The sequence below is a fragment of the Brugia malayi genome, assembly GCF_000002995.4.
Source record: "Brugia malayi strain FR3 genome assembly, contig: Bm_v4_Chr3_scaffold_001, whole genome shotgun sequence".
NCBI classification, from domain to species: domain Eukaryota; kingdom Metazoa; phylum Nematoda; class Chromadorea; order Rhabditida; family Onchocercidae; genus Brugia; species Brugia malayi.
Window position 1 is genome coordinate 6,814,582 of NW_025062477.1, and position 22,532 is coordinate 6,837,113.

The 22,532-nt window shown below is 32.8% G+C and overlaps 4 protein-coding genes across 4 annotated transcripts in view; 3 read left to right on the forward strand and 1 right to left on the reverse strand.

Moving 5' to 3' along the window:
- The window catches only part of Bma-dys-1 (Uncharacterized protein), a gene marked incomplete at both ends in the record, with an annotated part of 40,026 nt that extends 30,887 nt beyond the window's left edge, over positions 1-9,139 (forward strand). Inside the window, 18 exons of the mRNA XM_043080222.1 lie at positions 106-330; positions 708-897; positions 1,223-1,395; positions 1,865-2,021; positions 2,340-2,475; positions 2,826-3,222; positions 4,705-4,863; positions 4,978-5,114; positions 5,259-5,463; positions 6,126-6,211; positions 6,402-6,478; positions 6,730-6,930; positions 7,299-7,454; positions 7,570-7,763; positions 7,977-8,153; positions 8,256-8,430; positions 8,502-8,615; positions 8,900-9,139. Of these exons, the coding sequence (XP_042936156.1) occupies positions 106-330; positions 708-897; positions 1,223-1,395; positions 1,865-2,021; positions 2,340-2,475; positions 2,826-3,222; positions 4,705-4,863; positions 4,978-5,114; positions 5,259-5,463; positions 6,126-6,211; positions 6,402-6,478; positions 6,730-6,930; positions 7,299-7,454; positions 7,570-7,763; positions 7,977-8,153; positions 8,256-8,430; positions 8,502-8,615; positions 8,900-9,139 (3,199 nt within the window). The remainder of the gene's footprint in view (positions 1-105; positions 331-707; positions 898-1,222; positions 1,396-1,864; positions 2,022-2,339; positions 2,476-2,825; positions 3,223-4,704; positions 4,864-4,977; positions 5,115-5,258; positions 5,464-6,125; positions 6,212-6,401; positions 6,479-6,729; positions 6,931-7,298; positions 7,455-7,569; positions 7,764-7,976; positions 8,154-8,255; positions 8,431-8,501; positions 8,616-8,899) is intronic.
- A 734-nt stretch (positions 9,140-9,873) lies between these two features.
- Positions 9,874-12,294, forward strand: Bma-ddx-27 (Uncharacterized protein; the record flags this gene model as incomplete). The annotated part of the gene is made up of 6 exons (XM_001900990.2): positions 9,874-9,948; positions 10,421-10,511; positions 10,982-11,134; positions 11,360-11,502; positions 11,747-11,965; positions 12,211-12,294. 6 exons carry the CDS (start codon positions 9,874-9,876, stop codon positions 12,292-12,294), a joined length of 765 nt encoding a protein of 254 aa, XP_001901025.2.
- Positions 12,295-12,589: 295 nt separating this feature from the next.
- Bm7062 (Uncharacterized protein) lies at positions 12,590-16,217 on the reverse strand (the record flags this gene model as incomplete). Its single annotated transcript, XM_043080223.1, has 8 exons — positions 12,590-12,824; positions 13,143-13,393; positions 13,751-13,879; positions 14,177-14,356; positions 14,585-14,692; positions 15,100-15,213; positions 15,396-15,476; positions 16,104-16,217. The coding sequence occupies 8 exons, from the start codon at positions 16,215-16,217 to the stop codon at positions 12,590-12,592; spliced, it is 1,212 nt and encodes a 403-aa protein (XP_042936157.1).
- A 177-nt stretch (positions 16,218-16,394) lies between these two features.
- On the forward strand, positions 16,395-22,522 carry Bm7053 (Uncharacterized protein; the record flags this gene model as incomplete). The annotated part of the gene is made up of 12 exons (XM_043080224.1): positions 16,395-16,560; positions 19,113-19,237; positions 19,434-19,559; positions 19,823-19,964; positions 20,030-20,130; positions 20,367-20,501; positions 20,647-20,827; positions 20,937-21,128; positions 21,372-21,418; positions 21,693-21,886; positions 21,955-22,012; positions 22,514-22,522. 12 exons carry the CDS (start codon positions 16,395-16,397, stop codon positions 22,520-22,522), a joined length of 1,476 nt encoding a protein of 491 aa, XP_042936158.1.
- Between the last annotated feature and the right edge of the window lie 10 nt (positions 22,523-22,532).

The following is a 22,532-nucleotide window of genomic DNA, read 5'->3' on the forward strand; positions in this document are numbered from 1 at the left end:
TTCTCTTGCCATTGCTTTGATAACTTTAGAATTCATCATTTTTCTTAATTTTGTTGCTTCTAATAAAGCAATAAATAATTGGAAATAAGAAGAGTGTTTTTACAGAGTAGCTGATGGCAGTAAGGTGGATGCAGCTGACCTACAAACACTCAAGCAAGAGCTTAGCGAGATTCAAGGAATAGCTGAAATAGCGGGAGAAATGAAATTCAAGATGGATGAACTGAATGAGTGTAGCAACGCTTTACTGGATAATTACCGCGCTGATGAAGGACATAACTTATCTCACACAATCTCAAGGCTGAATGCTTTATGGAGTAAATTTAACGATAAGTAAGAATTTGCTATTTTCAAGTTTAGACTCTTATATTACATCCTTTTGACCTATACTACATATGAAATTTAAATGCTTTTGTTTGAAACTATCCAACTAGTGGATAAAGGATTTAATTTGAAAGTTAATTTTTTGTCTATCTTATGAAAGTCAAACATAAGTCTTTGTTCACGAATGTAACAAGCAAAAAGGAAGCACTAAATTTTTTCTATAAATTTCCTTATGGTTTTTTAATTTGCTAAGTTGACTCTTGGAATTTCCTGAATTTGGATACATAAGGGCGACCAAAGTGGTAAGGAGATTGCTAATTTATCCCATAGTTCAGGTAGTTGAAAAATGAAAGGAAATGAATTGATGGATGATAAGTTAATTGCAGTGTTCGTATTCGTCGGGCGGTGCTAGAGGCAGCTCTTCGAGCTAGAAGTGATTTCTATTCCTCTCTAGAACAACTGGAAGAATGGATGAATAGTGTTGAGATGTCTTTGGTAGAGCTCAATGAAATGACAATAAATACACAAATGCTTAAAGATTCTGTTAAAAGAAAGAAATGGATCGAAGATGAGAAGGTGAAAGTTCATACTACTTTTAAAAATTATTAACTACACTGAGTATTCTTTCAGTTTTTTTGATTTATAGGAAGAATTTTAAGCAAGAAGAAATTCTTTTTGAAAGCAGTAAAGAAGTTAAGTTAAAACTTCATTGATTTGCAAAGTTAAGCAATGATAAAAAGGAATTTTTTTTTTTAATTTGAACTGCGTTGTTTCTCTGTTATAGATTATAGAGAAGAGACTCTTCAGTTGTCAGTGCCGGTATGTCGGGATATTGAGATGCAATGGAAAATATTTGTTAACTACAGTCAGGAAAAGCAGTAATAAGTTAATAAAATTACAGAGTATACGAGCTGATATGAATGCTCATAAGGATGTTATCGGATCAGTGGAAGATATGGGTGCTCAACTGACATGTCGAGTGGAAGATCTTAAAGAACGTGAACATCTCAAAGAGCGGTTAAGTCATATCGATATCAGATGGCGACATCTGGTCGGATTAGCTGATGCTATCAGGTGGTTTTTTTTCGTTCATAATTTTATTTTATATGATCCAAAAAAATTTATAAAAGCGCTTTAGTAATATGTGCAAAATTCAAAATCTCTTTTCCATAACAATGTCATTGTTAATATATAAATTGATGCTACTTTGCTGTGATGAAATTATTTATTATTCGTTTTGATCCCAAATTATTCGTAAATTTTGTTTTGTGCGCAAGTAATTTTGATTGCATATATTATCGACATTAATCTTCATTTCTGACCCATATAGTACTTATACTTGCCTTCCTAGTATTCGAAAGTATTAACTCATCCAGAATGCTTGTAATAATCACATTTATAGGACACAAAGTGAGTGAATGTTGTTTAACCTTTAAAATATTAATAAGATGAAGAAAGTCAGTAGCATTTTTTTCTTCTGACAAGAAGTTACATCAATAAATCCATCCCCCACTTTTATTCCTTCCTAATAGTTCGCTTCCAGAACCCGTCTAATGAATGCTCAGGAAGAATGGGAAAAATTATTCACGCAGTTGGCTGAAAATTTGTTTTGGGCTGAAGCACAAAGTAAAGCATTACTTGAAGAACAACCAGTGGGTGGTTCGCTGGCTCGGGTACAAGAACAAACCAGTTTCGTCCAGGTATTATTTCACTTATCTGTTTTCATTCATGACTTTATAAACAAAAAAAAACACATAAATTAGGAATCATTATTCTTCCATGTCCAGGAAATTGGGCATATGATGCTTTGCCTTTAGTAGAACTAGTTATTTTGAATTAATTAAATAACTTTCATAGGCTCTGGTTTGATGCGCTTTTAATAGTAAGTAAATTTATTTTGAAGAGTGTAATCTATTCTTCGTAGGAATTAATTTCAAATTTTATTTTCGCATATCACCGAAAACGTTTTCAATCGTTTTTTATTTTAGTTTTGAAAAGTGGAAGAAGTCTTTTTTTAGAAACTTGAACATGAAATGAAGCTTCGTCAGCGTGATGTTGACGAATGTATAACATTGGCCCATAGTTATCTTATGCAGCATGACCTACGACCCCGAACGAGAAGTACCAGCGTTTTGTCGCCAGATAAAGAAAATGGCCAGTATTTTTGTCCGTTCATGAAATAAATTTGAAAGACTTTGCAGTGGCATATTGTAACGCCAGACTTCACATAAACACATCTTGTAAAAAGTGCCTGTTTACCGCAATCTTCGAAATAATAAAGGAGCATATGTCAGAAATAATTTTTCCTTCTATAAGCAATCATTAAAATTTTAGAATAGTTTGAAAGTAGAAAAGTGGAAACACTTAGTGACTCATGTATCTTCTGATAGATATTTGAATAGAAAAATGCAAATATTTATTTAACTTAGAATATTAGCAACTGTACGGATGGTTTATTTTGAAATGACTGATATTTATTTAAGCCAAGCATTTTATCGTTTCAGATGATGAGAATGCGGAACTAAGACGTGTCGGTATTCAAATTAAATCTGATAGTGACCGTTTGGTACAGGAATGGAATGAATTGCGAGAACAGCTGAATGCCTGGGCATATATCATTCATGATGCAAATGCAAAGATGGAAAAATTAGCATCAGCTATAGCAGAATGTCAGTTGGCACTTTCAAATATGGAAGAACGAATGGAACAACTTCGACCCATAGAAGAATTAAGATTAGAAGAGTTAACAGCAGCAGTTGATGAAAGTGAACAATTGAAGGAGTATTTAGCTCGAACACGAATATATGTCGATGATGCAAATGACTGGAGTGGGCAGCTGTTAGCATCGGATATCGAACTGTCATCTGAGCCAAGTGCGCAATTGAAGTCAATCAATGATAGGTCTGTTTTATACTTTGAATTAAAAGTTATATAATGCATCACTATAATAATCACTGTTTATGCTTAATGTATTTTTCATCGCAAAGCTTGGAATAGCCATATTGACATTTGCGCAGTCCATTAATAACTGCTGTCATTGGTGCTTACAGAAACATTTCTTAGCAAAAGATCTTTTGTCAAGTATTTTCATTAATAATAAGTAATCTTCTGGAAGAAAAGCAAACACATACTATAGGTTATATGTATACTGTAGATTAATCTGATTACTACAGATATATATACTGTAGATTAATTTGATTACTATCAGAGATAATTTTGCAAAACTTCTGTTTGCCGAAAATGATGTACTAACTTTTGCATTTGATGTGTGACTTGAGCAGCACTTTTTTTTATTACTCTAGCTTTTTATGTGGTAACAATTTTAAATAATAATGGTAAGTTCCTTCTCTTCAACAAGGAAAGATTTTTTGACGGTTTAATTTTTTCATCCAATAATCTCTCATTTTTAATTAATAAGTGGAATTGTCCTGAATTAGTGAAATTGCTGAAGCTTAGTTAAGATTAAAAAAATTGCCTTCGTCACTGAATTTTTTTCAATCGAGCTGAAATATGTTATTGTGCTTTAATCGTTTTTTCTCTCAGTGGTTTGCCGGGTATGATGTTAATTTTAAAAAAAATTCATGTAAAAACATTTTTCATGGAGGAATATGTTTCAATCATTGATTTCTTTTTTCTGAAAATTTTAGTAAAAAGAATGTGTCTTAGTGATCTCCAACAATGATAGTATTTTTCTTTGCGGGGGGATTAATTGAATGAGCTTGTTATACATTTTGCAATATATTATATTGAGAAGTAGATAGAAGTTTCATGTTGTCATCAGGAAATTTAAATTTATGATCTTGTATAGAAAGTAAAAAAGGATAATAGAATAATATGAAAAGGAAATTCGGGGAAAATAATTGATTTGTTTCCTCTGTGGTCATTCATTTTTTATGGAAAATTATTTTAACTGCTTTCACTTTTTATTTACTCTAAAATTTATAAATTATTGCTCTTAAATTGATTCGATCTAGTCCAATGAAAGTCAATACTTTTAGTGACAAGCTCCTTTTCTTTTGCATTTAGGAGTGGATCTTAACTTTACTGTAGGAAAATCTCAGGAATAACTTCTCTCTTTATTAAGATCTCTTTAAGTAAGAAAATTTAATGAACACTTTTCACTATTATTAATTAATGAATTTTAGAAGATAACGTGTCATCTGATAGTGTTTTTAAGATTTGATTTCTGAACAAAATAGAAAGCTAAAGAGTATATCTCATTACTTCGTCAAAGTATACATAATCTTGTCAAGATGTTTCTAAATATTGATAGTAATTGTTAAATCTTTTCCCGAACTTGGCTCTACATTGAGGACACATTAATGTTGAGTTATTTGTTAAGTTTGTTCATCCCCATTCATTCCCAATTGTTCTGTTTTTTAGGATAACAAAGTTGAAATCAGATTTACGAATTCGTACCGCGGCTTTGGAACGAGCTATGACCGATTTTGGTCCATCGAGTCAACATTTCTTAAGAGACAGTGTTCAGGCACCCTGGCAACGAGCTGTTTCTACTTCTAATCAATTACCTTATTATATCAAGTAAATCGCTAATTTTTTTGAAGCGTAGTGTTTACTGCGGTAAAACATACTGAAATTTTATAGAAAACAGTCATCACTACATTTGAGTCTACACATGATCGTTGTAAATTGTAGTCACGAAACGGAAGTGACTCAGTGGGATCATCCAGCAATGGTTGAGATTATGGAGGAACTCACCACTTTCAATCAGGTCAAATTTAGTGCTTATCGAACAGCGATGAAATTGCGAGCAATCCAGAAGCGTCTGTGTTGTAAGTTCACTAGACTGCAATTATTGCTGCAATACTAATGATGTTTGCGCTTCGTGAAAATGTATGCTTACTGTGTTGAATTTGAAAAATGTGTTATATTTCTTACAGAAAACTTTTTTCATATCTTAAAGTGATGTATTTTAGTGGATTTACTAACTCTGGAAGATATAGACTTGAGTCTGCAAGCTCTCAATTCAATGCTAGGTGAGCAGTGCTTATCGATGAAAGATGCAGTAATGTGTTTGGTGCCTTTGTTTGAGACAGCACAAGAAAAGTATCCCAAATTGATACACTCCATACCACTGGCTGTTGATTTACTGCTCAATTTTGTTTTGAATGTGTACGACCCGTGAGTTCTAAACATTTTTTAAATAAGGAAATTGAATTCAGTTAGATGCAGAAGATATGCATGCCTATTCCTCTCATTCCAGCATCATTTTACATTATAACAAGGAGCATAAATCATTCTTCTTATCTATTAGTAGAATAATTAGGTCCGATTGTACAGTAACCCTAATCACCCTTTACCAAAGACTTTTACAAATTGTATTTTCTTTTTAGGGAAGCCTTTCATATACTGAAGTGGAAGTGGAACATTTTTGTTTTGTAAAAAAGAGTTAGTTTTGGTCAAATAGAGGTTAGATTAGTCAGTAATAGAAAATTTATATAAACTATGCTTACTTCTTGATGGGTTGATGAGCAGAGTTAACTTTCACTTCCTTTCCATAGGTACTCCTTAATTGTCAGTAGCAATACTTACAACTTTACAAGAGACTACTTCGGGTAAGCTGTACATGGAAACTATTGTTTCCTTCTCCTACTTCTGAGTAGATTATCTTTTGAAATGCATCGGATAGCATCACTAGCATTATTAAGAAACTGATATGCATAATTGCATCTGCCGATCCATCACCAATTACAAAAAATTGACAAAGTCTGACTTCGAATACTGCTCTAACTACACTGCTTTTAATTTAGAAGCAACCTCCAAACTGCAACGGATTTTTTCAGGGCACGTGATTGTATCATGCGGATATTTTCGTTTCGTGTGCTTCTCGCAACATTATGCAATTCAAATCTGGAAGATAAATATAGATGTAAACAGTTACAGTTTCAAATATCTCCTTCTGGTTAACTTAAATATTAATATGACTAATCAAGTGCCTCGGCACTCCCTCTTTTTGGTATCCTTTTGTATCGAGCAGTTTTATTCAGTTTTGATGATTTAATAAACTTGTGATGGAGATAAAACTTAGTCTTAGAAATCTTCACAAGTAGTCATTTCAGACTTGTATCAACTTATTGCAAACAACGAAGGTGTTGATCAGAAGAAACTTGCCCTTCTCTTATATGATATCATCCATGTAACTTTGACGTTTCCAATTTTTGTCAAAAATTTTACTTTTGTTTTAACTGAACTATATTGAAAAACAGTTCAGATTTGACTGACGAATCTCTAAACTAATAATTGTACTCGAAATTAAAGAATTGAATCTCAACAACTAATTGCTAGCAGTATAGGATAAAAAGTACTCCAAAATACTTCTCCGAAGTACTCCTACCAGTAATGATGCGAAAAGTTTTTCTTTCTTCAAAAACCTAATTTTTTTTTCAGATTCCAAGATTTTTTGGCGAAGCAGCAGCATTTGGTGGCTCGAATGTGGAACCATCGGTGCGATCATGTTTCGAAACAGCAAAATACCCACGATTGATTTCAGTTGATGAATTTTTGAATTGGTTAAAAAAGGAACCACAAAGTATTGTTTGGTTACCCGTTATGCATCGACTAGCTAGTGCCGAATTTGCTAAACATCAGGTAAAGTTTAAATCAAAGAAGGCAAATTCCAGTACCCTACTTCACTTCCTAATGTGCCGATAAAAATTAAAAAAAATTTTTCTTGATGAAAATTTCTGCATCAGTAATTTATTATAATGTAAGATAGGTTATTTCCTTTAGAGACCATTCATGAGGCATTTTTTTAACAATAATTTATAATTTAAGTTTTGTGATAATCTATCTTACATTATAATGAATTACTAATACATAGTCCAGTCTAGATTCTTGACAGATGCTACAGTGAAGAAAACTTATACAACTGTATGAAGTAATAATTTCATTTTCAGAACTTCATTTTCTGCTTTTTCCTTACTATTTCATGAAATCACTTATTCAAAAATTTATAGGCGAAATGTAATGTCTGCAAGATGTTTCCAATTATTGGATTACGTTACCGCTGTTTACGATGTTTCAATGTTGATGTTTGTCAAAACTGTTTCTTTAGTCAAAGACTTGCTAAAAATCATAAATTATCACATCCGATACAGGAATATTGCTTACCAGTAGGTTTGATATCGTTCTTTCCGGCTAATTTCTAAAATTATTTATTTTCTCATTCTATCCTCTTTGCCTTTTATTTTTATTTAAAACTTTTTCAAAATCAAAGCATAGTTTTAGACGACATCAGGTGAAGATGTGCGTGATTTTGGCCTAATAGTAAGAAACAAATTGCGATCAAAGAGTAAGACACGAATCGGTTATCTACCAGTACAAACGGTAGATGAGGGACCTCCGTTGGAAACCGGTAATGTTACTCCTGCTAATCCATTCACCGAACCAGTCCACAATCGAATACAGCTTTGTGCTCGAAGGTCACTGTAGCTTAATTTACTCATGCTTTTCCGTATGATAGTTATTAATGTTTCTAACTTCTTTTTCCCCAAATGTTTCTTAAATTCGAAAAGCCGATTTTCTTTTCCGATATTGACATATATCATCATTTTTCCAGTTGATATATTCAACAGCTGTCCAGTTCTAGCAAACATAAAAGTTTAAATTTTGATTACAAGTACCAGTCATTTTAGATTATGGAGGGCGCAAGGTGAAAATGGTACACCGATCCCTGCTTCAAACGACACTGGAGAGGAAATGAGAATGAGCATGACAGAGTTGAAGTCACCTTTACAGCTTTTGTCCCAGGTTGAACAAATGCACAAGGAGGAGTTGGATCAAGTACTGCACAAGTTGCAGCACGAAAATAGGTATTTAGAATTCAATTTCTTGAATTTTTGAAATAAACTAATTAGTTTTAATGAAAATGGTAAGCACTAAAGCCTAGCTATTAGACGAATACATAAATTCAGAGAACTAAAGAAAGAAATTGAAAGACGGAGGAAGCTTGGTAATGCTGTGGGCTCAACGCCGAATCTAACGCGAGGAAGTAATGCAGCAATGTCTCGAAGTGTTACTGATAACATGGGAACTGGACGATCTGTTCCCTCACTTTCTAGTTCTGGCGACGATCAGCTATTGAGAGAGGTTAACTTCTACACTTTTGTCATTCCGTTGCTTTCTTCCATCAGTCTTTCTACCATCCATCGCCTGTTTAGGCGTACCTGTTGCGACAGCATAAGGAACGGCTGGAACAACGAAGCCGGATATTAGAAGAACAAAATCGTCAACTTGAAACACAACTTGCAAGGTTACGAACAGTTATTGCTCAAGTGAGTCACCCAGTTTTTTTTTTTTTTTTTTTTTGTGATATATAGGAGCTAAGATGTCTCTACTCTCAAAATAGGTTCAGCAAATCGCAGTGTTATTCAGTCAATCATAAGATTCGATTGACATGGCATTCATTTTCAAAAGGCCTATGAGGTAACGGATAGTTCAACTATTGTAAAATTTTTGTGAATCTCAAGAAAAACCGATGTTTCATTCATTTTATTAAAAGTACCGAGTAATTTTCAGTAGAACTTTCGAGAAATTATATTTACAAATGCAATTTCAGCAACAAAATGCTGGAAGCGAAAATAAGGAAAGTGGTCCGGAAGAACCTGAATCTAGTGAGGCTTCGGCTGAAGAAGATGAAGGTATTGAGTACGATACAAGACCGAATCGCATGAATTCTCTCATCGCTTCCGTGGATCAGCTCGGTCGTGCAATGCAATCATTTGTCGTTTCGGTTGTCAACGACGGTGATGAAACAAACGAAGATGAAGATGAAGTGACTATCACTGGAATTTACTGAATTAACTTCTTAAGCAATTATATATGCTATTTTTTCCTCAAGCTCAAATCTTATCCAATACTTGAAGAATTTGAAATTTAAAGATAATTCCAGATTTCACTGTTATTTAGAAATCAAAATCCGAGGAAGTTTTTCTGATTAAAATATTTCTGAATGTAATTGCTGTTATGTACAGTAAATGATGTCATTTTTCTGCTGTTACTAATATAATACATTTAAGTATCACTGTTGCACAAATCGATTATATATATATATATATATATATATATATATATATAGACTATTCACTAGTAGAGTATGTATGGAAGTTATACTGAACATAATGATAAATGCATAAATTTGTTATTTGTATCTATTAGTGCTCCAAGAAAAAAAGTAGCAAAGTGGAATATTACTAGTGAAACGTCATTATTCTTATTTCCTTGCATCGCTATCGTTGGGAATCTGAGCATGTTCGCGGATGAAAGCGACAGAGAAATGTTGTGCGTGGGAAAATTTATGTTGTGACTAAGTGAATCAGTTGGGATGACTTCGTGCATAAAGAAACCGTATAATTTAGGCATGTTAGGATGGAGTTCAGATGATATTGTATTGCTCAGTTAGGGGTGTTGTGTCGTCTTGCATTTTGGCATATAGCGTTGTTTAAGTACCGAGTGTGATGATGTTTGTCTACGTAGATAAAGTGCTACAGAATAAGTTACCATCATTATCATATCAGGAAGAATTTGCAGACAATGTTGTATCCTCCAACTATTGCGGACGATGAGGTTGTAGATGTGCTAGAATCAACAGATGATGAAGTTGATGAGGCTAGTGCTTTTTTCATTTTCCATTAGATCCTTGCAACATATCACCCTCTTCTGAGCTATTGTTCATTTTGCTGAATTGTTGTACAGTACTCTCATTTAATTTCCACGTGATGTTCCAAAAAGTTTATAAAATCGGTTCCGATAACAGTTCCATTGATCTAATCTTTGACAGTAGCATCGGTTATTTGGAACAATTTATTTTTCATTTTCATACAATAAAAAAGCTGAGCTTTCTCAGAGTGCTTAGGAATAATCAGAAGACTTCCTGTCAGTACCTTCCCAATAGTACAAGAAATGCATCTTAAAAAAATCTTTATACTTGAAGCATTATTTTCGTAAAAAATTCTTTATTATTTTCTCATTTCCGTACCAGATTTTCTCTCACTTTTAAACACTTTCTTTTCATGTAGGTGAAGTCTTAATTTTTCTTTATTCTCCTTTTGCTGAGAAAACAAGGAAATGCTCGTTGCAGGGATTAGAAGTGAAGAAAAAGTGGCAGAAAGGGATAAGCGAACATTTTACTGATGGATTCGTATTCGATTGTGTCAGTGGAGAAGACAAAGGTTGCTGAGGCTGATTCGAAGTTTCATTTTAGCTTAGTTTCTTCGTTAAGTGATATCATCTCTCTCTTCTAAAGTCATCCCTCCTGGCCAGAGGGGTCATAAGAACGAACTGTTGCCAATTCCCCACTTAATCGTGAAGCCATCAATTTGTAATTGTACGCAAAAAACATCACCTCATACCAACAAACGACTCCTTTATGAAAGTAATAGAAAGGAGCTCTAATAATATTTCGAAAACGATCAAAATAAATACGAAATTATTCGGATGGTTTGAAGGGTTTGAAACCCTATTATTTGTTGGATAAGCTTTGTAAGGAATTGTTTTAACTTGTTTTTGATGATGCATTCTCTTATTATATCCACAGAAACAAAAATAATGTAGATAATAATTTCTTTGTTCCAGGTCTTACAGAATATGGTGGCTTTGGAGTTTTGAATCTAAAACTTTTGAGTACTTTGTGCTTTTACAGAAGTTGATATATTGAAATGCCTGCAGTCGTATGTGAAAAAAGGAACCAGCAGTACGTTGGAAGAAAAAATTGAACGAGAACGCGCAAAACTTCTTGGCTCCGAATCACTGGAGAAGATTCCTGAACTTGTGCAGGAAATGGAAAACATTTCCGGTACTTTTGGATCTTTGGTTTTGCGAAAAGTTCCTAGCAGCATTTTAACATTCTTTTGGAAACAATGAAGTAAGCAAGAAGTATTAAAAAACAAGCTTAAAAATTTTTAAAAACACTTTCTGAGAAATAGTTCTACTAGTAACATGCGTTTAATAATCGACGAACATTCAGAAAGAAAACTGTTAATTCCTCATTTAAATATCTATCAGTTGCTTGAATTCTCAGATAATGTTCGTGTAAAGCAGCGAAAGAAAAAGCGATGTTATGCAACAGATAGTTTTTTTGATGATGTCACAAGTAGTAAAGCGCTAAACGCAGAAATAGCTATTGGTTTTGATCAAATGAATCTCTCCAGGGCGCTTCTAAAGGTAACTTGCATATTGAATGGGTTTTGTCGAATCTCATTGAATGCTTCATTCTTTCGTATTAAGTGCAATTCATTTTTTGCCTCGTTTTTTCTTGAAATTAGAGTTTTTTTGCTTCGTTTTTTCTTCGTTTTTTTTTTTTTTCTTCAACTACATCTTCTAAAATATAAATTTATCACATTTAAGTTATAATATTTGGTTTTCGAAATTTTTCATCATTTGGGAATTTACTTATCCTCTTTTTTAGGCCATAACAGCATGCGGTTTTGCTGAACCTACTCGAATACAAAGTACATGCATACCCCTTGCACTTGCAGGGCGTGATCTGTGTGCATGTTCTGCAACAGGAACTGGTAAAACAGTCGCTTTCATGTTACCAATTTTAGAGCGTTTATTGTATCGACCGCAGCAAAAATCAGTGACTAGAGTGATTGTACTAACGCCAACAAGAGAATTAGCCATACAGGTTTGACTGTTCTTGTGGTTGAACAAACTTTTTATTGAAAAACCTGACGATCAAAAGAATTGATGTGTTACCGAGTATATTCAGCTAACACTTGCTACATATTGATAGCTTATCTACACGGAGTACAGAAATCTTTAATCTTGCATGATGTTTCTGGAGTGTTTTTTTTTTTGAATGTTTTCCCAGAACTGGAGTGAAAATCAAACACTATCTGCATTTCTTTATTTTAATTTAATTATTTGCAGACATTTCAAGTTAGTCATCAGCTATCGAAGTTTATGAGCATCGATATATGTTTGTGTGCAGGTTCGTCTTTTTCACAAACATAGGAAGAGTATGTTAGTTTACAAACTTTTCCTTGCATTTATTTAAGTGAAGAAATGTTTTCTAAATAATAAATACTAAAAAGTAGTAGTACTAGTAATTGATTCAGAAGAACTGCAAAATGGGTCTGCCGGTTTTCAGTGTTAAATATTAAAGGCGAAGATTCAGTGAGGCTTCCTTATTTAAAATTCAAGACTAGTTTTTTTTTTTTTTCGTAGTGGACGTGGAGAAACTTTTTTTTTGCTGTAACACTGCATAAAAACAATAACCATAATTCATCTTAGAAGATTATAGAATAAATTATGCTAGACTAATCGATGGTAATAGGGAGCGTACACGGGCATTTGAATGTTTGGCGAGTAGAATAACATAACAGAGAGCTCCAACAGAGAGCAGAGCACTGGTGTAGAATGCATAGGTGTAGTGCCATGACTGTACTACATGTGATGTATAAATTGGAACTATGAAATGTGTTATCCATTGAGCGGCCGACGCTAGTCCTGTTGCTTTTCCCAGATCGGTAATGTCTACTGCACTGTAACCAAAAATATGAAAGAAAAAAAATACTGATTTACGGGGCTATTTTAAAATATGGTTGAAAAAACTACATGATTATATGATTACTAAGGAAAAAGCGAGAACATATGCTACCATTCAGCTTCAGATTTCCGACTTAGTATCAGTATAATGTTTTAAATACAGTTTTTACCTTTTTGCAATTATGGGGAAATGGAATTGGAGACTCATTTAGCACAAAATTTTTCTTTTGGTTACTGTACTAATCACGATTTTTTAGTGATTTTCCTTATAGACTGATGTCTTGTTGCTTCTGATTTTAAATGCAACAACATACCTCGTGATCTGCGTATAGCTTTCGGCATATGCAATAGCGTAGCATGCTGTCTGAAGGGCAATGACAACAAGTAGCTGATTGAAATCTGTGGTGAAATTGATTAGTGAATAAGCACAGGAAAGACCAATCAGTGAAATAATTAGTACTGTTCGCGGATAGAAACGTCGTTGCAGGTAGGGTAGTAGGAGGAACTGTACCACTAGTAATGATGCTCCCATTACAGTAAGTACTTTAGCCGAGTCATTTGGGCCCTGAAGTCTTTAAGAATCAAACTCTTTCATCGCATTAATTCCATGGTTTACAAATTTCGAAGATTAAGTCTGAATTTTATTTTTGAATTAGTTTATGTTTAATACCGACTCTTGAAAAGTTTCTTTCTGATTTCTTATTAATCTGTCTTCATTTATTTGTTTTTGTTCAGTGTGTTATAGATGATGCTTTCCTTTCGACCACCGTTTTGGTAATATCTTGACAGGTGAATCTTCTTTACTGTGGGCTAATATAGTTCAGTAACATATTTCTCTTAATTATAAGTTCTATAGTTCATATGAAAATTAGCTTTTGAAGGAATCATGTCTTCACAATTTTAAAATGGTGACAAAAATAACCTGCATAAAGGAACGCAGAAGGAAATTCCTGGATATTAATTCGTAGCAAATATAGGCAGCTATAAGCAGTCCTCGCAAAAAAATACCTTCTCGAAGAGCAACGTTATGCTTTATCATTGGCAGATAATCCTGAATATGATTATTATGTGTAATATTCTAGATTTATTTTTGCTCATTCAAGGGAAGGTAATTGTTAAAGATAAAAACTTCGACCATATTTGTTTCATAGAATTTTGTTCACGCTACAGATTTAAGGAGCTCTCAGTCTCACATTAAAGGATAAGCAAAGTTAATGCACATGAGAATTTTGGAAGAAAATAATTTTAATGAAATCAGTACATTTACTTATTAAATGTAAAATCATGCAACCGATTTAATTCAAATTTATCTTGTTCAGTTGATCTTTGTTATTAACGTAACTGCTACCTGCGGACGTAGTCGGGCAGTAGCAAGCTTTGGTACATTGTGTGTTTGTGGTAGAACATAGTAGATAAATGGAGTTAATGTTACAGTTAAGGCAATACCACAAATGAACTGTGATGCACGAAGGCTGGTCTTAATCGCCAGTTGTGATGCAAACATTGGACCCAGTAACATTGCCAAGGCCTGCATATATATATGTATATATGAAGTGCTGAGGTAGAATTTAAGGAAAGCAAAAATATAGGAATGAAATGAATTTATTACTGAGCTATTCATAGGTACAAAATATTTCGAGCCGTTTCTATTCTACCTTTCGTGATTATCTCAAGTTTTCGAATTTGTATCTGCCAGTCTAATTTAATCACTAAGTTATATCTTAATTTAGGTGACAAAAAGAGTTTTTTGAGCTACCTGTGGTACAGTGAGTCGCATTAGAGCACTTGTTCTTTCACGTTCCGTTGTAATAGTTGCTAAATACATTTCAGCAGTTGCATCCAGTTGATAACCCATTCTTAGCAACTTAATAGAAAGTAAGTTTTTAATATAGTTCTCATTCTCACAATTTGCATTCGAATTGGTTAACTTTATTCGTTCTTGCGTTAACGAACGACAACGCTTTACTATTAATAGTCTTTTGGACATATTTTGACCTATATATTTTTCATTTTTTATATTTTCTGCTAAGTAGGTAGGGTTGAATGCTTCTTTTTTATTATAATCATTAAAAAGAGTTTTCTCACAGGATTATTGAAATAGGAAAACTAATTTTTAAACACTACTTTATACATCATGGAACAATCTCTCGCTGTCGTGGAGAAAAACCACGTTAGGACCATCCGAATGGATAATTAGGAGGGGTGTAGTGAATTGGTTTCAAAAATTGTCATTCAAGTCAGAACAGATATGCTTTTTGCTTTTTAAATTACCTGCAGAAAAAAGAATGAATACCAACACTTGGCAAAGGCTAGTGCTGAGTAGTAGATCGATATAATGACCGATGAAAACAGAAACATCGTTTTTGGTCCAGTTGAGTCAGCAATCTAAACAACTTCTTTAATAGCATATTTTTTTTCAGCGGTTGCTTTTATCAGTTTTTAAATATCAAAAATTCATCAAAAAATAAGTTTTCTTTTTATTAAAAGAAAAGGAAGTTTTTTTTTTATTAAAAAGTTCATCAAAAAATAAGTTTTGATGAACTTTTTATTAAAATATGAATATTTACCTGCCCGACTATAAGGGCACCGATAGCATTACAAAAACTTCCAAATGATTGGATATAACCAATGTCCACAATTGTCATCACCTGAAATTTGTTTTTTCACGTAATTTATCAAATATCATAAACTTTTTTATCTTTTTCAAACTTCAAAAACTTTTCCTTTATTCAGCAAGGGAGAAGAACTTTTCTAGTTCAGAATTTTACGAAAATATCTAAATTCTGTATTTGAGTTACATTTAATTCCGAAATTTCACATAGGTTTCCAAAAAAAAATTTTTTTTGTAGGGAAAAGTAGGTAGTTTTTAATTAAAAGCTACCAAATTTTGTTATTCATACTTTCAAATTAAGCAAGAAATTAGTTGGGGACTGATTTTTGGTCGAACAGTTTTCGTTTTAATCACTTCGAAAATGATCCTTTCGTAACAAGGAAAAGCGTTTTTGTCTTGGAAAAATGAAACGAAAATTAAATCAAATTTAACGATTTTCTTGCATAGCAGAAACAGTTAGTACTGTTTTATAATAGTTTACATTGTACCGATTGAGTAATCTTTCAGTGTCTTTTATCTTTTGTCAGCATAATTTTTGGGAAATAATTGCCAACATCTATTTATTTTTGACAATTCTTGGAATGTAATTATGTCTTCCCAAGCTTATACTGATTTCTGTAATAAAATTTTGAAAAAGTAATATTCTGCAGTTTATCAAACTAACGTAAATAGTATCCCATTGCAGAAATGAAAGTAATGTTGTTGTCCACTGAGTACCAATATTCCATAATCCATAAATAATACAGAGTACCAGCAAAATTCGTTGGTTTCTTTTCATTACAGTTGTCACTGACGAGTCCTTTATGAGATCAGATGCAAAATTTCTCTTTTCTTTGGAGTAAATTTTATTCTATAGAAGAGAAGAATGGAGACGCATAAAGAGGGAGGGATGGTTGGGCTACTGAAATGAGATGAGATAGACGATCGTTCGGGTGAAATTATATAGGTGTTTTCGATGTTTGGTAAGAAAAGGGTCACAGACCGGATTGGACAAGATATTCGGGATGACCGGAACAAAAAGATTGTAATGATGTGCGGAATAGACCGTTTTTCTGGCCTGCTGTGCAGCTGTATTTCACTGAAATGGTGCGGTAGTATTGTTGAAATGGGTGGGCAAGAAGGTGGCGTTGATTGTGTTCAAGAATGAAATTTTGTTGTAGTGACAGGTACGGATGAGTAAGTATCGAAGAGAAGTTTACAAAGTACTGGAGAAAGGGTCTGAGATGAAGCAGGAACAAGAGTTATGAAAAGAATGCCATCAAAGCAATGATAGGGAATACGGGTCGAGTGGCGAGGAGTGTAATGAAACAGGTTTTTATTCAAATTGGGGCAGTTGGGAAGTGTGGGCGTTCAACTAATTTGGCATCGATTAGAAGATGAAGAAAACAGGAGTTTTTCCGCTATAAGTTGAGAAGAAGACTACTTAAGGTGGATAGAGAAGATCTAAAGTCCGTTAGAATTCAACAAATTGCAGATACTGTTTGAAGGCTTTAATGAAATTACAAGGAATTATATGAGTTTTAGTCATATCTTTAAATCGTCTCATATCATATTTTAATTATGTTTCCTCCCCGAATTCTTTTTTTTTTTATGTTCGAAAACAATTTGTATATCTTTATCCTGTATTTTATTTGAAAATTTCGATTCTTATCAGCCCTACAGTTATTTTAATGGAAGATATCCCTACAAATAAGACATAGTTAATGTAGTGCACTATTTAATTTTTGTCAATTTTTTTTTACTTTTTGGTACTTACACTTTCGTTGTATCTAATAAAATGATGAGTGGTATCATTATTATTATTAAATTATTGCTATTATTGTTACTAATTATTATTATTATTACTATTATTATTAATCATTGTTATTATTATTATTAATCATTATTATCACCATTTATTATTATTGATTATTATCAATCATTATTTATTATTACTACCTATTATTATTATTAATTATTGTTATTATTATTGATTATTATTACTAACTATTATTAAACTGTTGTAGCATAAATGATTTTCAATTTCCAAAGTTTTCTTTACTCTTCCAAGTTCTTTTGTTGAATGCTTGAGGTACTGAAGCTCATTTCACAATTCTCCGCGCCTTGATCTTTTACATACATTGCGAAAATTTCTGTTTTTTACAAAGAGCCCATTAGAAATATTCCACACAAGTTTTAGTTTCGACTGACGATTTAATGGGTTAGTCACCCATGTTTATTTCTTTCAGTTTTAGGTGTTTGTTCAAAAATTTTTAGAAATAGTAATTCAATTGCTATCAAAGTTTTCGTAAATAATTTGAAGGAAAAGAACATATATATCTTATTTAGCTTATACGCAAAATAAAAAAATAAAAACTTTTATCTTTAGCAATCAAAGTGCACCCGATTATGAAATAAGCCTTAATATCCTAAGCAATTCATCAATCTTTCATGGCTTAATTCGATGTCTATAAATGTATTCAGCTCTGATTATTCAATTATTTCCATTTTCATCAATAATATCATCATATCCATCGGTACTGTCATGTGAACAAATATTACAAGTTGGATTAGTTTGTCTCCATTTTTAAAGATTCTTTTTAGTAAATTATGATGGTAATTACTATCGCGCTAGTGATTTCACAAAACTTAAGTCAGGAAATTGTGTCTGATTAGTCGTTTTCTCTGCTTTTTTTTTTTTCAAAGTTATATAATGGAATTTGTTAGAATGTCGGCACAAAATTTCTTTTTTGCAGTGTTTTACATTCGATAGAATCAATCCTAGTTGTATTTCGGAAGTGAGCGATTAAGTAGAAATAATAGTAGATTAGTAGATAGTATGAATTGTGGTTATTTTTAGATACTGATTTAATAATATGTAAAAAAAAATTCCTTTTTTAAGGATTCTACAACAAACCAACTGTATACCAAAAATTTCCTTGCTTACTGGAATGCCTTTTATATAGCTTGACTTAAATATGTCATCCTCCCATTCAGTATATACGAAACATCTAAGGCAAGCTATGGAGAGGTAAAGCTGTCTATAAGTTTAACAGTTTTCAATTGAATTTCAAAAAATTATCAACAAACTTTCTTGTTTTTCCACTCAATTGGAATGGTAAAGTGAATATAATGAACTCAGATGAAAGAGTTGAGTTATTGCTAATTAACACTATTTGAATTTACGATCTCTGATTATTGAGATATCAATTCTTCATGATATCAGACTCTTTTAATACCGCTAATTTAATACGGTCTTCCTACTAATGTTTGCATGAAATGCTTCCCCACTTTTAACAGTACGTTGATAATCAGGTTTAGGCTCAGCATTTCATCACTGTTCCGTAGATAATTCTTTCTAGACCTTATTGTAGCATCCTTCATAATTTGAGATGTTTTGTTCATAGCGAATAATATGTGTGATTTAGAGGAAATAAATCCCATTGCTAGTAAAAGACCAATGTTACTAGCTAATGGTTGCATTCTAACAGTGGGAATGATGAAAATATTTTCCGTCCTTCTTTTACAAAACAAATAAACTCAGCTGGAAAAAAGAAGGAGGGACTGGACTAATCATAATCATATATTGTCATATTTTGAATTATAAAATACTTGTTTTTGGAAAGCATATCGGATTATCAATATGATTAATAATGAATTGGAGAAACTTTCATTTAAAATATATACATTAAAGGTGGTTTGGATTTGAAAACCCAGGAAGCGGCATTGCGACAACGACCCGACATTGTAATCGCTACACCGGGAAGGCTGATTGATCATCTGCATAATGCGCCTAATTTCTCACTTGCTGATGTTGAGGTATTTTTTCAGTACTGTTTTTTAATTAATTTAATTTCCAAAATGTGAGAATAGTTTTGAGATAGTTATTATAGGATAGTTTCGTTTATTTCTGTATCACTTTGTGGAGTAATGTGTGAAACGGATGGAAGTATGGTGGATTTTCGACTGTTTGATTTCTTAGACCTTGTATCTTGGAAATCTTTACTTTTTTAAGATTTTGGTTCTGGATGAGGCAGATCGAATGTTAGATGAAGCTTTCTCCATTCAAATGAAAGAAATTATGCATTTATGTGCGCGAAATAGGCAGACGATGCTATTTTCGGCTACTATGACAGATCAGGTATATATGTTTCGAATTCCTTATTTTTTCTATTTATTTAGTTTATAACAAATTATCTTGTGCTCAACTGCATTAATATGCATTATATAATATAAGCACTTAAGGGTGATAAGTATACTAAGGCAAATAATGGTGAGGATGTGAAATCCAGCTCTTGGCAGATAACTCAGAAGTCTTTACCATTACAATGTAAAAGTTTTCTTTAATATTACAATTCTGATGTACAGTTTAATTCATTGGTGTCAACTGAGCAATATTTTGAGATCGAAGAGTTAGCAGCTGTTTCTTTAAAAAATCCGGTAAAATTATTCATCAGTGGTAATACGGAAACAGCTTTAAATCTTCGGCAGGAATTTGTACGTATACGGGAGAATCATGAAGCCGACCGGGAATGTATTGTAGCAGGTAACACAGTTTTTTTTTTGATTATTCCAGAAATTCTTTATCATGTCATTTTGTCATTTTTTTAGGTCTAGTTACACGGAATTTTCCTGACCACACAATAATATTCGTGAAGACGAAGAAAACTTGTCGGCGACTCCATATTGTATTGGGTCTTTTGGGAGCTAAGGTAAGTTGTTTGGAATTTTTTCGTTTAAGTAAATTTTTTTTTTTATTCAAATTCAGCTGAATGTTTTGTAATGGCAAGTATTAACTGAAAGTCTAAAAGAAGTCCGGTCATTTGAATTTGTACGCAATCCGTTTTGAATACTGCTTTTTATTCTGAATGCTTAACTAAACTATTACTAGTTGGATGAAACTACAATGTTCAAAACGTAAGATGATTCATCATATTAATTTTTTAAGGTTGGTCAACTCCACAGCGGTTTAACACAAAGACAACGTGTTGAGGCGCTGTTTCGATTTAAAAAAGCTGAACTTGATGTGCTAGTTTCGACGGATCTCGCAGCTAGAGGACTTGACGTGGAAGGAGTCAAGACAGTAAGTTCTGTTTACAAAATCGGAAGGTAGGTAACTATACGTTCTTTCGAAGTTCAATAAGATCGAAGATTTGGAAGAAAGGAACCCATTGATTATTTCGTTATTGATTGAGCCGCTAATATTCATACAGTGTTTTTGCAAATAGGTCATTAATATGGATATGCCTACTACGCTGAAGCAATACATTCATCGTGTTGGTCGAACTGCTCGGGCAGGACGTGTAGGACGATCTATTTCTTTGGTGGGTGAAAGTGAACGAAAAATTCTAAAGGAAATTGTAGCTTCAAATAAAGAAGGTTCCTTGAAGCAGCGACTCATAAGTGCTAGTCAGTTTTTCAGTCTTTTGCTTTATACAGAATTGGTCCGTTGAATTTTATAATAATATAGTTCTTATTTTAATTCGTAAGTAAGAGATAAAACTTTTCCTCATTACAGATGTGATCGATGCTTATAAGAATAGAATTGAAAGTTTAAAAGAGAGTATTGAAAAGATTAAAGAAGAGGAAGAAGTAGAAAGAACTCTGCGACTTGCGCAGGAGGAGTTACAAAGAGGTAAGACAAGACTGGAAGGAAGTACGGAGAAAAGACACTGGATGAAGATGCAGAAACCATTGCTTAATGAGAAAGGTAAAATATATTACATTTGAGCTCTTGCAAAATATGCCTGTCAGCTTCATAATAATATTCTAAAACGAAATATTTGTATCGTCTAACAGAGCTGATATAGAAACTTTCAATTCTGCAATCTAAATGTTAGTCTACTTGAGATCAAATGTGTTCACAGAGTTAAAAAAATGGGAATAGATATACATTGGGTATGGATAATGAAAGTTTTCACGATATTCTGTATAACCTCTTTCTCATTTCAAGATGCGAAGAAAAGTAAGAATCATAACACTAGCGATGATGGAAGTGAGGTAGAGTTTTTTCTTTAAAGCTGTGAAGTATTACAGTAGCGGCTAGATTTTATACAAGCTTTAGTATTTTCAACTTACGAAGTTGAAATGTTTCATATGGGTAGTATCTTCCGTTACTTTGACAATGATCCATTATGGCCTTTCAATGTTAGTAATGCAATATGCTCAGCCTCTGTACCTCTGTTTCTTGCTGTTGTGCAGCCTACTTTATTATTGAAGCTTACCTGTTCCTAGTTGCCAAATAATTTAATTCTTTGGGATTATTCCTGTGTAGGAAGAATTACGAGCTCGACGATTAGCTGAATTTCAAGTGCGTTCAGCGAAACGGGCAAGGAAAGGGAAAAAATTACAAGCATTTTGCGAAAACAATGATCGCCGTTCGAATGAGGGGAAGAAGCGAAAATTGAGATCGTTCACAAGCGAATTAACAGATGTGAGAAAGAAGGCCGTAAAACGATTTAGATATGGGTAAGCAAACTTGAAATTGTGAGCAACTATTACTAATCGTTGGAACTCTCTTGATTTCCTGGTTGCAGGCCTGAAGATTCAGATTTCAAAGCAGTAAAGATGAAAAAGAAAAAAGCACGAAGAACCGTAAGTTGAAGACTATCGAATTTTAAAATTTAAAAATGTTTTAAAGTTTTTTGCTTTTTCAATAAAAGTTGAATTTGTAACATTTAGTTTTTACATTATAAGTCAGAGTAGGTCTCAATAATTCATTGAATTATGCCTACCAAAGAATGACTCATTCATTGGTAAAAAAAAAAAAAAAAAACTTATATATTTTAAATCGTATCACTATTTGGTTGGAATTCAGATGACGCAAACTTTTATAAAATAATTTGACCAAGAAATATGCTGTGTTTCTAAAGCAAATTCATACTATTTTAATCATCGTTCTAAGCTGTAGTGGATAGTCTGGAATAGTTTCAAACATTGTTGATATCTTCGAGTAAAATTTAACGGATGATAACAGTGATATTTCCAATAAAAAAGGCTGCCATCAACACATAAAGAAAAAAATGGATAAACATGGTAAAGAATGAAAAAACAAACATAACATTAAAGTGCTTTATTTAAGAGCATTTGCTATAGGTCACTTAAAAAAACAAAC